A 17,026-nucleotide genomic window follows, 5' to 3' on the forward strand; every position below is an offset into this window, starting at 1 on the left:
TGTCGTTTATATACTCTTTAGTATATGCCTATTCTCTTTCGTAGTATCAGTTAATTCTGTTACAATTATAACAATGATATACTTTAATAAGTAGGAATTCTGGTTTATTGCGCTTTTGCAGGATGGTGGCATCTAGCGTCTGAAGTAAAAACTGCAAAGACAAATTTATACAGTGAGGAAAATAAGTATTTGAACACCCTGCTATTTTGCAAGTTCTCCCACTTAGAAATCATGGAGGGGTCTGAAATTGTCATCGTAGGTGCATGTCCACTGTGAGAGACATAATCTAAAAAAAAATAATCCAGAAATCACAATATATGATTTTTAACTATTTATTTGTATGATACAGCTGCAAATGAGTATTTGAACACCTGAGAAAGTCAATGTTAATATTTGGTACAGTAGCCTTTGTTTGCAATTACAGAGGTCAAACGTTTCCTGTAGTTTTTCACCCAAATGGTTTAACATTCATTAAACTCTTTCAGCTCCTGGCATCAACTGGAGTCGAAGTGCTTCCTCACTTAGTGGAAGTGGAATCAAACCCACTGGAATTGCTGATGTGTACAGCAAATTCAGACCTGTTAAAAGGGTCTCACCACTTAATCATCAACCAGAGGTTTTGGACACTGAGGCTGACAGTAAAAGTCCTGGGCAGAATGTAGAGCGAAATATATATTTATATCTTATATCATGGTAATTGTCATGAGTTAATTCATGATTAATCTCAACTTATTCGTGCATTTTTATCTGTTCTAAATGTACCTAAAATTAATACTTACATTTTTTTAAATACTTTAATAAACATGGGTGTGGATATGGATATATGAAATATGGATGCTTTATGCAAATGTATATTTATCATTATTAAAACCATACTAAACACTGACATTAATAATATTCTTGTAAACGATATTCTTGTAAATGTTTTAAAACAGTTATGATGTTTTAAATTACATCATTCATCAGAACACCAAACTTTTGCTATGTTTCCTCACGTATGGTTTTAATTGCCAGATCTGTGCACCATGGTGGGTTTTAGTGCTTGATGTGGCACATCAATAAAACAAATGTTTAGTGATAAAAAAAAAAAAAACTGAGTAAAGTAAATATCTGAGTGAAGAAATACATCATTAAATGTGTGTTGCGTGTTGAGATCAGAGTTCTATAGCAGGCCACTCAAGGGCTTTCTCTCCAAAGCATGTAAACTTATATATTTAATATATATATATTTAAGCTCACTCTGGCACAGGGGCATCAGCATGCTGAAACAGGTTTGGGTTTCCAAGTATAAGTGAATGCAAAATTGTATTATTGCGCATCTAAAGACGTCCGGTACAATTGAGTGCCTCCAGGTTTGTGGTAACAGTTTGGAAAAGAACCACATATACCAATACTTTTGGCAATATAGTGTGTGTGTGTGTATATATATAAATATATATATATATATATATATATATATATATATATATATATATATATATATATATATATATATATATATATATATATATATATATATACACACAGTATATTAGTCCTCCTGCGCATTGGGTGGCAAGGGCCTGATGGCTTACCAGCCGTTTCCGTAGCAACTTTTTGTTATAGGGTCACCCACCCTTTTGCAGCCGTTCTTGGGAACGTCCATGACGGAGTACTTTATCCAGATTCCTAAAACTTAGCACCCATGGGGTGTAGAATATTTTTTTAACTGGGTAAAAAAAAGTTAATAAAAACTAAAACATACACACACACCCACACACACAAACAAAGCAAAAGGCTCAGGTGTCCTCTACAGAATTTGAGCTTACTGCAGGATACTTAGTCAAGTATTACACAACAAACACACATTTTCCATTAAAATTAACATTTGGAATTGCTCTGTCTTTGAACCTTGCTTATCTAAAATAGCAGCAGCTGAAACGAAAAAACTAATTGTTAATCCATGTGTTAGTTATGTTTATTGAGTCCAAACGAATTTCATTGCTATTGAGGATGTTTGCTACTCAGCATTTCTTTTGAAGGTTTGCAGTCATGTCAGATTCATCTCAACACTCTACATAACACAGTAAATATTCCCATGTGTTTCGTTTGCATGCATTTCCTCATTTCATTTTTTGTTGCCTGGAGTTGCAAGTGCCTGTCTCATTTCATATTTTCTTGTAATTGAGTATGTCCTGTTATAAACTAAACAAACAGGTCGATCCAGTTTCAAAATCAAAAACATCCTGCAAATATGCTGCTTTCAGTTCCTTTAAAAAATACTGTTCCTCTTAACTGTATGTACAACCTATGTGTTGCTGTGTACATAGAACTGCTCAAAAACACTTCAGTCAGCTCCTTGAGGGGTTAATTATTGTTCAAAATCAGGTGAACTAAGGCATTATCACACTAAAATATCAATGCATGGTTCACCTCAGTCTAAGACGCACAGGTATGTAGACAGATACCTGTCCTGAAAATTAAATTAAAAAAAAGATTCTGACACCCAAAATAATTCTGATGATGCAGGTGATTATTTGAGAAGAGTTAATTACATTAACAGTTATGACTCATCCAGAACAAGCAACAAATGTAATTTGTTTAATAATAATAAACTGAATTAATATAAAACGACAAGCAATTTTGCTTTGCATTTCTTTCCCTTAAATGTACCTGACTTGCTCCGAACCGTGACTTAAAATCCGAGGTACGTCCCGAACCGTGAATTTTGGGTACCGTTCCACCCCTAATAAATATAAATATAAATATATGAAACTGAAATGTACCTGAAATAAAATGCACCCGAGGGCCTGCGGGGATAGAAATAGACAAATCCTTCTGATGTTGTTAAAAACAGAAAGTGACAAGTGACATGACATCAGATATGCAATGTGAAAGACATGGTGTCCATGGTGAACCCAGGGTGAGATCAGAGAGGTGTCCATGGAGACCAGATTCTGATGTGTTCCTGAATCACCCAGGATGATCCCATTATAAAAGTACAAGTCAATTATGAATGGGTTAATTGTGGAGAAATGACAGTGATTTAAATACTAATCACAAAAACATGCCATGGGCAGAGGCCTCTTTGGGGGGGCGGTGGTGTGGGGGCATATAGGGCATTTATATTAGTAACCATTTCCTAAAAGGCGTCAGTATCTCTTCAGTGCTTTTTATACTACTTTTTTTTATATCTTCTACTCCAGAAGTGATTTCGAGTCACTAAATAATAATAATATCTTCTTTTGGCTGTCGTTCCTGTGACGTCGAGGGCGGAGCGTGTTTTCAATGAAAGCGCCACAACTGTCATAAGACTGAATTGTTCCTGCGGATCACATGACAGCCCGGGGAACCTCCTGTCTCTAATCACAGAGTTTGCTCTTACCGTTATTACTGTTAGGAGAATATGGCGGAGGAAAGGGAACCCCCACCGTTTGCAGATGCAGGACAGGCAGACTTTACAGAACTGGAGGATGAAGAAGACCTTTTTACAAGCGCCGTCTCTACAATAGAGCAGGTAGGAACATTTACCAGGTGGCTAGCAGCTCAGTCCTATAGCTAGCATCGCGGCTGCTGTTAGAAAGTCAACGGACACAGTATGAAACGCTTTGAAAGCAGACTTGCTGCCGTATTTCAAAGTTTTCCATTTAATGCATTCGAGTTTTTACTCGGCAACCCTGAGTTTGCGTGATTATAACGTTGTCGACAACGTTTCATTTAAATGTATTAGCCCACAAACATTGCCAAGGCGCATGCGCGGGCGGCATAACTGCGCATCAACGCTGCGCGCGCTTAACGCAGGAGTAATGCAATAGCGTCACGTCAACAAACACATTTAATGCATTCAAATGTACAATATATTTAAATATATATTTTAAAATATGATTATAAATTTGTTTAAACGATCCAAACGATGAATATTCAGAATAGAGCGTAAAAATACCTAAATTCCCAAAGGAAGACTAGATTTGACCGTTAAAGGTGACAACCCTCTAGGGTTGAGTAATAGATTTCAGAACACAAATTAGAAAAGAACAAAAAAAAAGAGTTTCCCCAAAAAAGTTTAATATTTATTTCCCCTTCTACTTTCTTTTTGCATAAGTATTTCTGGAGTACAATTGCAAGAAATTGCATTGGAGTCATATTAGTGGTGATATGTGTGGTAACAAGACCGCATAGCCCTCATAAATACATAAGTACATGCCCTGCACAACTTAATGTAATGTAATGTAATCTGACCGTCCTAAATGGGTGCACTAGACAGGTGACAACTGCAGCGAACATGTGACACTCTTACACTCTGGTTGGACAAGATATCATTAGGGTCTTCCGAATTGTACATCTCAGCAGTTTCAGAGTAGAAAGGAAGGAAAAAGGATGAGGAGGAGGAAGGGAGAAAGTTCAGAGGTGTTAAACGGGTACCCTGTTTAAAGGGTATCCTGTAAAAAAGTTTTACTTGAGGGCAGCGTGCCATAGGGACTGTTTAAAGAGAAACAGTTTGCTGCCGATCACACTGCTGGAATTGGGTGTGAACATTAACTGTCCTCTCATGTTGTTATGTAATGGACTACTAGAGTCTTGGAGGCAAAGGGCAGAAAAGTCTGTTACCATATTCTCATTATGAATATGTTCATTTTTCTTTTATGGCTTTGTTAGAGATATTTGGTCAAAACTAATATCCATGGACCAGATTCCAGCCCATCTCAATTCTATTGGATAGCATCTTTAGAGCAGCCTTTTTTGGACAAAATGGCTATGCAATTTTGTGTCCTGTAGCGTAGTTGTTGATCACAAATTAAGATAGATAGATAGATAGATAGATAGATAGATAGATAGATAGATAGATAGATAGATAGTTAGATAGTTAGATAATCACATAGCTTTTGCAAAAGGAAACATAGGACCAGCTTAAAGGAAAACTACCTCCAGATGTAAGTCAAATGTTTTAGAACTGATCACTGACAAGTAATTGTCTCTTTTTTTAAATTACTAATAAGATATAATTTTTTTAACTGATTTAGTAATAATTCAGTAGCATAGTGTTAACCTACTAAAATGTTTGACATTATAAATTGAAAAAGACAGTGACTGAGCAATAATCAGAAAAATAATACAATTATATAAAAAAAAATGCCCTACAAAGCAGTCCTACCGAGTGTGTGAAATCTGGCATGCAGTTTAAAAAAGGTACTTGAACTCCATATCTAGCACATCTGATATCGGAATGAAATGTACTTGACTTAACCTTCAGAGCAAATTCAGATATACTCCTGAAATGTGTAATCCTCCTACTTTCAACTTTGTTTGTATACATTAATAAAGAGATTATTTGTTTTTCATAATGTGTGACGTTAAAGTAATGTCATAGTTACCAGACTTTGTCTACATTTTGCCCTTGTAATTTTTTTTTTTTATTAATTTCAGTCCAGCCCTACATCTCCAGAGCCAGCCAGCTTGCCTGTAGAAGACATCAGCACAAACACTAATGGACCTAAACAAGAAATATTATTAGATGATGACCCAGACGACCTTTTTCCTGGTATGTAATTTGTGGTTGAATGTTGTTTTTGTGGAATTTTTTGAGTTTGTTGATAATTTGGGTAAGTTCCATATTATCACTTGGCACAATCACAGAAATGTAAAGAAACATAGTGCTGATAAAACATATCCGCAGGCTCTTTATAAAATATTATAGTGATTTTTTTTAAAACATGCTCAGTGAACTATTTAGGCTGCAGTTTATTTATTTTTTATTTAATTTATTAGTTTAGTTTATTTATTAGTCACAATCTCGTTTGGAGTTGGTTTATGAGTGTTCTGGCAGAATGTGATGGAAATGTATGGTATGATGACCATAATGATATGACTGTTTATATAATGATATATCTATTTGTGGTTGCTCTGCCCTATTAAAAAAAAAAAAAAAGCGATATGCCATATAATTTTTTATTCCAATAGAGCATAACTCATAAAATGATCTTTCTCCATCCTCATGCCTTTTATCTAAAACACAATTGAATGTGTAATGGATATGATATATTTTTTTCTCGTGTCGCTACAGAAGCAACAGAAGAAGTGTCGCTGGACAGTCCTGAGAGGGAACCTATCCTGTCTGATGGCCCATCTCCTGCCATCACACCAGTCACTCCCACAGGCATCATCACTCCAACAGTCGATGTGTTTGGTTCTCTAGATGAGGTACAGCATCTTCTAAAATAATGCAACATTGTTAATATATAAACGTAACTATTGATTGAAGAGTAGGAAAATTGAAAAGTATAAACTCTGTATCTTCCTAGATTATTTTTTGTTTTTCATTATTTAATGAAATTAGGAATAATAATAAATACGGTAAAATGAATAGCAATAGTATTGTAAATTGTAACCGCTTTAAGCTTAAACTGTTCCACTGGCATTGTGATGTATTAGAAAACAAGAACTTGTCTGAATAAACAGGAGTTACATTGTTGCTTCTTAAACAACCTTTTTTCAGTTTTTAGGCTGCATAGAAACTATAGCTCACAGTGTCTGTGTGAATAGGTTTTGGTTTTCAGATCCTCTAAGAACAATTGTGTTGAGTCTGATGACCCATTTCCTATTTGTAATTCCTATTAATCTGCAGACTCATATCCTATTACTAGTTCCTGTTCAGGAGGAGGCTTATTTCCTAGTAATATGCCTCTTATTTTACAGGATGAAGAAGCTGAAGAGAAAGGGGATACCTTTGATATGCAGATAACAGTATCTGATCCAGAGAAAGTGGGTAAGTTTAGATGAGCTTCCTCTCTATATACCACTGTAGCATAAATAAAGCAAGCCTTTTGGAACCTGTAGCAGCTTTCGTCTCTGAAGGCCATTTTGTATGGCTAGCTGGTTTGTGGGTAGGGTGGTGGTGGGATGGTGGGGTGCTATACATTGCAAAATCAATAGACCTTTTCAAATGTTATCAGGTATAGGATTTGGTCTCTAGCCCTCTCTAGAAATGCATCTATCTAAGCAGTAGCACCAGAACACATCATCCAGATTTGTTGTTTTCCCACACATTTGATTCAGTTACAAGCATGTCATTAATAGGCCCCCCTCCTGACTGGTTGTGGCCATGTTATGGCAGGAATTTCCTAAGACAAAGCTGGGAACTACTCATTTAGGGATTTGCACAGTCAGTAAATAGCCATGTTTGACCCCTAACAAATCCATTCAGAATCCTAAAAGAGTATTTTAATCACACATACCTACAGTTAAGAAAGCATTGTATTGCTACCAGTAATGCTGTGATTGTGTAGTAACACTGCTAACTAGAACACAAATAGAAATCATTTGCTTAAAATTATTACCAGGACCCCACAATACAGCAGCTCTGAATACATTTTATTCAGCGTCGTTCTTGACAGCCAGCTGTTTTTGAATTGAATAGTTACTAAAATATAATGTGCATACATTTTTCTCTTTAAGGTGATGGGATGAATGCTTATATGGCATATAAGGTGACGACCAAGGTGAGAGTTTTCTGTGAAATGTTTATAACCGAACAAATATTACAATGTTATTTGCTTGATTTACTAATGGGGATAAAGGAAAGTTTTTCTCTAACTTTCTAACTTTCCTCTAACTTTTTTAGAGGGGAAAGAATTTTCCCTTTAGTTTAATTTATTGTTTTTAGAATTTGATAAGAAAATAATTTTAAATATTGTTGTAATTGAAAAAAGATTTTAGCCTTTTCATCATCTTGATATGCAGTTTAGGAATTTGGTGAATTAAGTGAATTGATTTCCACATCCACCTACTTTAGCTATTCATACTTTCACTGTTTCTCAAATCACATATTTGTTATCTAGTTATCAAGTACAAATTGGTTTTCCTATTAGGATTAGTGGTTATTACTATTATGATTGACTGACTTAAAAAAAAATTCACATGTAGCCTTCCGAAAACTGTGATTCTTATTTACCAGTTTTTAGGATTTTCAATATCAGTAAATACTTTTGAATGTGAAGTCACAGTTTTTGGAGACAAAGCTCTTGAAGTGGTACAAAGCACAATCATGTCGATGGCAGATTATTTATTTTTTTGCCTAAGATGTTCTATCTATAACGAATATAGCTTTTTAATCCTACAGATGTACATATGATAGAAAGGCAGGTAAATCTACAAAATCTTGCTTCTAGGGAGAACTTCATGGTGAAAATGAGCCTGCTCACTGACATACTGTTTTCCTTCTTTTAGACATCCCTGAACCTTTTCAGCAGAACTGAGTTTTCTGTGAAAAGAAGATTCAGTGATTTCCTGGGTCTGCATAGCAAATTGGCTTCTAAGTACATGCATGTTGGCTACATAGTCCCCCCAGCCCCAGAGAAAAGCATTGTGGGTATGTAAAATGTGTCACATGATCACAAAAAAAAAAGATTACAGAATTGTAATTGTTCATGTAACTTGAATTGGTTGAATTTTTTCATTTCAGGAATGACAAAAGTCAAGGTTGGAAAGGAAGACTTGTCATCTACAGAATTTGTAGAGAAAAGAAGAGCTGCTTTGGAAAGGTATTGTAAAAAAATAAATAAATAAAAAGCCCCTTTGGCTTCTTTACACACATCAAACTTTCCCTGAACCTTTTTTTTTTTTATTATTATTATTTTTTTTTATTTATTTTTATTTTTTTTTAACATGAAAACAATTCGAATGGAAAGAGCATTCATGTTCTGGTCTTTTGTGGATGAAAGGTTAACCAACAAGTATTAGATAAATAATTATCACCAAGCTCAGGAGGGTTCATGCTGTCAGTGTTCAATGCAGGCTCATGCTGGCAGTTTTCTCCTGAGTGCACACGTTCACCGCTTTGTACGCCTGTACGATTTCCGCTGTACTGCTGGTTTTGCGCTGTCTGATGAATCGAATAAAACTTAAAGTTAAGTGAGGCGCTGACATTTCTCTGCCCTTTTTATCAGCCCATTGATTGATGTGAAGGTCAGTGGCTTGGACAGGACCCCTGGATGTCTGCTTATAGACTTCATTTGTTAAAGAACTGAATCTTCATTGCCAAGTACTTTAATTTCTGAGCAGTGCACATGCGATTTTTCAAGTCTTGAGAATTAGTTTATACCTTTTACTGTCTATGATGCTGTACTGCTAAAAAAAAATGCTTAGAAAACGTGTACCTTTTATTAAATTTTTGACTGGATGTGAAAACGTTGCAAAAACATCATAGACTGATATTTGTTTTAGTATTGGCTTTGAAATAAGGATTTTAAATTAAATAATGTATAATTGTTTACTTTTTAAACAGATATCTGATGAGAACTGTGAATCACCCTGCTTTACTAAAAGACTCTGATGTCATTCAATTCTTGGAAAACACAGAGGTATTTTTCATCTTTCATTATAAATGATGCATAATGTGTTCATTTGTGGTTTTTTTTGCATCTATAATGTGTTGAAAAAAATACTTATGCGCAATGCGTAGCTTAGATCCTTGAATGAGTTCTTTACACTTAAGGTCAACTCTCGGGTTATTTCTAGTGGATTACCACGTTCCTGAGGAAACTGCATTAATGTAATTGTAAAAGAAAACCCCAGTGATTTTATGGGGCTAAATGGTCCGAGGGCAATTGAAAGCTATTTATGCCTGTCGGCCCTCTGAGAATTTCCTAGGGGCGAAACACACTAAATTGAATTGAGCATTAAAATGTATGGGAGTAGAGAAAACCACAGGCTTTTCATGGTCCAGACCTGTAGTGTAGGTGAGACGAGAGCGAGTGAAGCTCCCTGTGGGATTGGGTCTAGGCCCCGGCCTGTTAACTGGTTTGTTTGCCCTTATTTGTCATTTTATCTTAGCTGCCGCGAGCAGTTAGCACCCAGGCACTGAGTGGGGCCGGAATATTGAGGATGGTAAACAAAGCGGCCGACGCTGTCAACAAAATGACAATCAAGATGAATGAATCGGATGCGGTAAGGGGCTGATTTTTGGACTTGAATAATGAGACGAATTAATGAGCTGCTCCCTGGCTTGAATTCTAAGATCTACACACAGAAAGACAGACCCATGACATGGAGGCATGGTGTCTCCTACTCTTTGTACTTGGTGTTAATTGTAGACATGCACAATATCAAATGTAATGCTTTTTAATATTTTTGACAGTTTTTATTGTTTTTATATATATATATATATATATATATATATATATATATATATATATATATATATATATAAACATTTTATTTATTTAATTAATTTTTTTAACTAAAACTTTTGCAGTCATTTTGACAGTCACATTTTTTTACTGATTTAGTTCTTGAATGAATGTTTTTACATTTTGTGGAAGTGCTTTTTACAGTTCCTTTTTCTAACATTTCCCAATACAAAGTGGTTCGAAGAGAAACAACAGCAGTTTGAGAACCTTGACATCCAGCTCAGAAAACTCCATGCCAGTGTGGAATCATTGGTTTGTCATAGGAAAGGTAAAAATTGTATTATAATTATTTTGTACATTTTGACTGTTGGACTGTAATGAAAAGCAACATGCTATGTGTACTAAAGTTGTCTTTGGTAACATTTTAGGGCTCACGTAAACATTATAGCTAATAAGTAGTGAATACAGTCTTAGTAGTACAGTTTAAATGCTTGAATTAAGCACTTTTGTATTCTTATTTAATAATCAATGTGTTACCTGGTTTTCCTTGATAATTATAAACGTAAAATGTATGTGCATGATTTTACTTATGAGAATTTTAAGGGGTCACAATTTTTTTGAAATGGTCATTTTGAAGAAGAAGCGGATGAATAAAAACCCCAAATAAAGCAATAATAAATTAATAGTGTTTGAAAAATTTAAAAGGCACTCTTATTCAGAGCAAATTACAGAAGTGCTGTGTGATCTCCAATGAAAATGCTCTTGGTGATCTTAGAATTTAAATTTGTAAAAGCGTTCCAGTCAAAGCTGTCAGTCTAATTAAACCAACTGAAATTGATGTATTGTTTTTAAGAAGCATCATATGGTTACATGTCATAATTAGGAGTTGATTGGGATTGCACATGTGGACCTAAAGCCAGTGGAAAAGAGACAAAAATCTTTTTTTTTTTTTTAAACTACAGAACTCTTTATTAGCAATTTGCAAACCACAGAAAATACATATGAGCATCTGTACAAATGCATATTTAAAAAAACAAAAACCAAAAAAAGGTCTTGGGACCATTGAGATACTACATCATTCTGGAACAAAGCACAAATTAGAGTTAAAAGTTCCAACTAAACCCAAGACAATAAAGAAATAACAGGTGAAGGACCAAGTTGAATGCTTCTTTCATCACTATAGCCTGAAAGGATGAAGGGTGAAGATTTAGCTCTTTAGGAAAATGTTTATATATACTGTATTTAGGCTAAGGCTTTAAATCACAAGTGCATTATCCTAAATGTGAATAATGGAGGTAAAGGCTTATGTTGTACGGTGTTTTTTAGGAAAAACACACAGGTGGACCAAATTGAAAAAGCAAGTATGAACAAAGGAGGAGCACAAACCTTACTTACACAAAATCAGGAGACCAGTGATTTTCAATACCAAATTATAAACATTTTCTTAAATGTATAGAAAGTAATAGTTATCGTGCAAGGTCATGTGAAAAAAGAGGTATACATGCAGTGCCTCCAGAGAAAAAATTCAGAAACTCACCAACCAAAGACTTATGTTAGTATATAGTTAGTAGTATAGTTAGTTAGTGACTTTTATTGTCTTCTCCAGAGTTTCACCATAGAATATAATACATTTGATGTCTGGATAATAACCTAAAAAAGGCACAAAAATACATAAAAACAAAAACAATGCCGATTTTTGCTATATAGCAACAACAAATGTAACATTACAGTTTTTTTGCTCATTTTAAAACTTGTTTTTCAAGAGACAGAAGTAAATTGTAAGTAATTAGATGTTTAAATTATTCTGATCTATTCTAAATAGAAACAATCTAAAAACTGATCAAACATTTTTTACTTAAATTTTTCACTTACTTTTAAAATTTGTCTTTTACATTTCATAGGAATTTTTTTCTTTTCTTTTATTTTTTGGAGCATTTACAAATTAAACTAGTGTCTGAATATTCAATATTAAAGTTGTAGACTTAAATAATTCTGAGGGCATTAATGTACTATTTTTGTATTCTTTTTGTAAACTAACCAGAAAAGTATATCACACTAATGATTACATTTGATGATGAGATTTTAAATGGGAGTGCATATTGTCTAGGCATTGTATATTGTACATCATTTCCTTGCATTTCATTTTTTTACATAAGCATATTGTATTGTAAAAGTATAACCTCTTCAGAAACAATTGATGTAATTATTTTTCTGAAGGGATCTTGTGTCAGCCATGACTTGTTGACCTGCTCTCTTTTAGCAGTTAACACTTGTACTGGTCTAGTTGACAGTGAAATTAGTGATCGTCTCACTTGGGAATGTTTAGTCAAGGCCCATTTGCCCCTTTATCTCTATCGACTCAGCTGTTCAAGTAGTACTGGTAACCAATTTGTCTGTACACACAATCCAAGTCACTTCATCTGTCCCTTCACTAGAGTTATCAATGAACACTGCATCGTTTGCAAAGAGTGCCGCTATGCTGGGAAATTCAGAGGACCACACAGCTTTGTCACGGGCCCTCTCTCAGCTCGCCGAGGTGGAGGAGAAGATCGATCAGCTGCATCAAGAACAGGCCTATGTGGACTTCTATGTGTTCTCTGAACTACTTGGTGACTATGTACGACTTTTAACTGCTGTTAAGGTGAGTAGAACTTTTATTTCTGTTCCTGTTGAATTGGGAGAAACTGAAGCATGCTGATAAATGTATTAGCCTTTTTTTTTTTCAATGCACCGAACAATATGTTTAACACTAAAATTCTAAACATATCCAAATGTGTAAATAGCTGTGTCTGAGCATGTTGTTAATAACATTGTGGGACAAGTTTTAAATTTGATGTTGTAAAGAGCAGACTAAAACCAAATATCAAAATACCAATTTGAAGCATATTTACAGTTCTTTATGCTTTTTAGGGTGTCTTTGACCAGCGCATGAAAATGTGGTCCAAATGGCAGGATGCTCAGATTATGCTGCAACGAAAGAGAGAAGCGGAAGCAAAGTTACAATATGCCAACAAGCCTGACAAGCTCCAACAGGCCAAAGATGAGATTAATGAGGTAAAACATGAATGCTGTTAGTAAGCAAACATGTCTAAGAGTTAAACAGATTGACATTTTACATCACTTTGTCATGCAGAGTTTTTCATTTTTAAGTATTTTTTTTATTTACTTTAAATTTTCATTGCAAACATTACGAAAAAGTGCATTAAATGTTACATTTGAGTTTCTGTGACGGAAAATTAACCCCCCTAGGTCTGTTCAGCATCAACACTTAGAGCCCCGGTGTTGAAGTCTGCCGCCTTTCTCTTGCTTTAGTCCATTCATAACACCACTAAAACCACTGTTCCACTTGATGAGAGTTCATAAATTATTGATTACTTCAACCACAGCACATTATCAGGCACTTTTAATTTTTGCATTTTCCCTGTCATGCCCCACAAAGGAGATTGAGGAGGTAGGAGTTGGCTCTGATTGTTTTTTTTCTTTTTTTTTTTTTCTTCATTAGATATGGTCCTTTAATGTGTGTTGCACTGGCATAATGTTTGAGAAATAGTTCCATGCCCATAATGACTTCTTCACCATGTGCCATGCTTTAACATGAAAGTGAAGCTTAAGTGATTTTATAATCAATATAATTGTGAGCAGGTTTTCAACTAACACCTGCTTTGGGTTGATAATCTTTATACTTTGTTAATGTTGTTGTTTTTTTTAATCAGGTGTTTCAGATGTAGAAGGGATAATTAAATGGGGAAAATTTAATGCTCATCATTTCCATCCTGTGTTTCTGTGGCTCATCAATAATATCTGTTGTATTACTACCATCTGTTTTTTTTTTTTTTACTTGCAATTTTAATGTGAAAAGTTTGACTTTGGTCCAGTTGTTTAGCATGATGAGATGATAAAAATCAATGGTTTTGGATTTTGTTATTTGCACATTTTGACCTTTCAATATCTATGCAGGACATTGTATTTTACAGTATACAGAATACATACACTGATTAGCCATAACATTAAAACCACTGACGGGTGAAATAAATACCATTTCATTATCTTGTTAAAAAAACACTTGTCGAGTGCTGGGATAGATTAGGCAGAAAGAGAAGTGTCACTTCTCGACGCTTGCATGATGGAAACAGGACAAAAGGAAGTTTAAGGATTTAAGTGACTTGGACAAAGCTCCTTCTAAATGCGAGGCCTTGTAAGGTGTGAGGTGGTTAGTTATACTTCAACAATGGTCCAGGGAAATGTTCAACTGGTTACCAGCACAAGGCTCACTGATGTGTGTGGGGAGTGAAGGCTAGCCTTTTTGCTCTCACCACGAAGAAACTACTGTAGAACGAAGTGCAAAAAAAAAGGTAATGGTGGCTATTACAGAAATGTATCAGATCACACAGTGCATTACAGCTTGGCTGTGTAGATGCAGACCAGTCAGAGTGCTCATGCTGACCCTTGACCACCACTGAAAGCCCCTGCAATGAGAACAACAACTGGAGTATGTAGCAACAAAAGAAGGTGGCCTGATATGATCATCCATGTATTCTGTGTATGTGTACGCCACTTTCCTGGTTAAAAGATGACCTCAGGATTTATTATAAGAAGGAGGCAAGCTGACGGAGGCAGTCTGATGCTCAGGGCAATGTTCTGCTGGGAAACTTTGGTTTTCAACCCAAGTACATCCCTACTCAGGGATAGTTGACCAAACCTGCTATAAACAGATTAGGTGGTTCTAATGTTATGGTTGTTACCAGTGTTTGAAAAAATGTGTGCATGTATATGTGTGTGTATATGTATGTGTGCTAAACATTATTATAGAAATATGAGAAAAGAAGGCTATAAAAAATTCTTAATTGTTTGATTTTTTTTTTTTCATGGGGGGGAAAGAAAAATTTCACGAAAATACTCTGTTCTCTAGGAATTCATGGAGTGCCTATAATTTTAATACAGCTATTTAACAAAACAAAGTCGTGATGTGTGTGTATTTATTTAAGATAGATAGATAGATAGATAGATAGATAGATAGATAGATAGATAGATAGATAGATAGATAGATAGATAGATAGATAGATAGATAGATAGATAGATAGATATTTTTAATATCCATGAGAGCAACGTATTTTGTGAATTTTTTTTTTTGTACAAATGGTCAAAAGGCTGAACAATAAGACAGATTTTTACAGCCTACTTTGTTCATATTTACCAAGGGTGCCAGTTGTAGTGGAGGGTGGTGTATAAAAGTATTTTTTTTGCCATAGCACTTAAGACACTCAGTCTGTTATGTCTGTCAGCATGGTGGTTTTCTTGTCTGTTTTGACTTGCTTTAGTGGGAAGCTAAAGTACAGCAGGGAGAGAGAGATTTCGAGCAGATATCAAAGAACATTCGCCGGGAAGTGGGAAGATTTGAGGTTAGTTGACATGTTGGGGATTTTCTACTTTGAAAGAATGATGTTTCTTCTATGTGATTTCTTTCGCGCTCAAAATAAAAAAAAGGGTGCTGTGTGAACACGTTGACACTGTGGATCAAGTTTTAGCATCATTCATTCTAATAACTCTGAGACTTTTATGTTAGCTGAGCTTTTTATAGGTCATAACCATCTTAACTTGCCTGACCCTCTGTTTCTTTTAGAAACAAAGAGTGAAGGACTTCAAAATTGTCATCATAAAATATCTAGAGTCACTTGTACATACACAGCAGCAGGTAAGACCTTTTGCCAAGGGTAACATTTTGTATGCAAGTTTTGCCTATTTTAAATATATTTTTCTTTCTTGTTGCAACAGCTGATAAAGTATTGGGAAGCCTTCTTACCTGAAGCCAAAGCTATAGCATGAGCGGAAAAACTCCCATGCAAAAGCCTTGGGGCCAATCAGTCTTCTTTTCTTAATTTTTATGTACAACATAATCACTCAAATTGGATGCATGGACTTAATGACCACTTGAAAACCAGTATAATAAACACTATAAATCTTTAATTTGGTAAGTCCATACTTTACCTTTTTTTTTTTTGTCTTAAATTGATCATTTGCCTTTTGTTTGTTCTTAAAGGTGAAAAATGGGCAGCGGTATTGCATTTAATGCTTATTGATACACTACTGCTTTTTAATTGTCTTTAAATGTCCAAGCTCCATCGTTGAAATCCATTATGATTGTCTTTTTTGCCAAGGGAAATGTGTTTTTTTTTTTTTTTTTTTTTTTTTATTCTACATATCCATATCCAGTGAACAAATTTAGCATACATCATACAGCTATTTCTTATTTGATCCTGTACACAAACTAAAGTCATAGTACTTAGTACAGTGTGCTACTTTCTGCTATATACATGTTTAAGTTTTTTATTTGGCATCTTGGCCTACAATATTTAAACTACAATTATAAATATTAGTTGATTTCTTTTGTTCTGAAGGAAATATTTAGATTTTTTTTTTTTTCTCCCTAATTTGTACTTGTTATTACTTTACATTCCTGTGAAAAAAAATGCCGACATGCTAATAAAGGAATGTACTTCAGTATTAAACATGCGTATCTTCTTTTGTCTGTGTTTGAAGATTTACATTGGGAATTTCTTTTTTTTAATTAATCATTCAAAAGACAGTTAGAAGCCCTGTTATCCGTGTGAAAATGTTTGTGAAGGATATTATGATTCCTTTTTCTGGGTTCCTCCTTAATTTAATCTGTAAACCATAATATGATCTGTATTTGTATAAAAACATCTTTATATTAACACTGTAACTTTGTTGCCTATTAAGTTTGATTATTATAGATCTATATAAGAACTGAATCCAGTTTAAGGATATCGCTGAACGTAATGGTTATAATTTTAAAAAATATTTAAGAAAAAAATTAAATTATTGAGTATTTAAATCGTGTTCTTTAGTTATTTTCTGTGTAAAATTTAAAAGCTTTGTTTGCAAATCCATACATGTTTAGATCC

The 17,026-nt window shown here is 34.5% G+C and overlaps 1 protein-coding gene across 1 annotated transcript; it reads left to right on the forward strand.

Moving 5' to 3' along the window:
- The first annotated feature begins 3,034 nt into the window (after nt 1-3,034).
- snx2 (sorting nexin 2) lies at nt 3,035-16,609 on the forward strand. Its single transcript, XM_083553697.1, has 15 exons — nt 3,035-3,496; nt 5,404-5,518; nt 6,041-6,177; nt 6,673-6,742; nt 7,432-7,475; nt 8,203-8,344; nt 8,438-8,516; nt 9,260-9,335; nt 9,808-9,921; nt 10,338-10,431; nt 12,539-12,744; nt 13,014-13,157; nt 15,422-15,502; nt 15,724-15,795; nt 15,876-16,609. The coding sequence occupies exons 1-15, from the start codon at nt 3,386-3,388 to the stop codon at nt 15,924-15,926; spliced, it is 1,536 nt and encodes a 511-aa protein (XP_083409823.1). The 5' UTR covers nt 3,035-3,385; the 3' UTR covers nt 15,927-16,609.
- Nucleotides 16,610-17,026: the final 417 nt, after the last annotated feature.

This window comes from Silurus aristotelis, assembly GCF_946808225.1.
Source record: "Silurus aristotelis genome assembly, chromosome: 11".
NCBI lineage: Eukaryota > Metazoa > Chordata > Actinopteri > Siluriformes > Siluridae > Silurus > Silurus aristotelis.

Bases quoted from the DNA above. Each gene is read 5' to 3' on its own strand.
- snx2 (XM_083553697.1), top strand. From the start codon at position 3,386: ATGGCGGAGGAAAGGGAACCCCCACCGTTTGCAGATGCAGGACAGGCA. The intron at 5,519-6,040 runs GTATGTAATTTG...GTGTCGCTACAG, and splicing joins CCCAGACGACCTTTTTCCTG to AAGCAACAGAAGAAGTGTCG. The intron at 12,745-13,013 runs GTGAGTAGAACT...TATGCTTTTTAG, and splicing joins GACTTTTAACTGCTGTTAAG to GGTGTCTTTGACCAGCGCAT.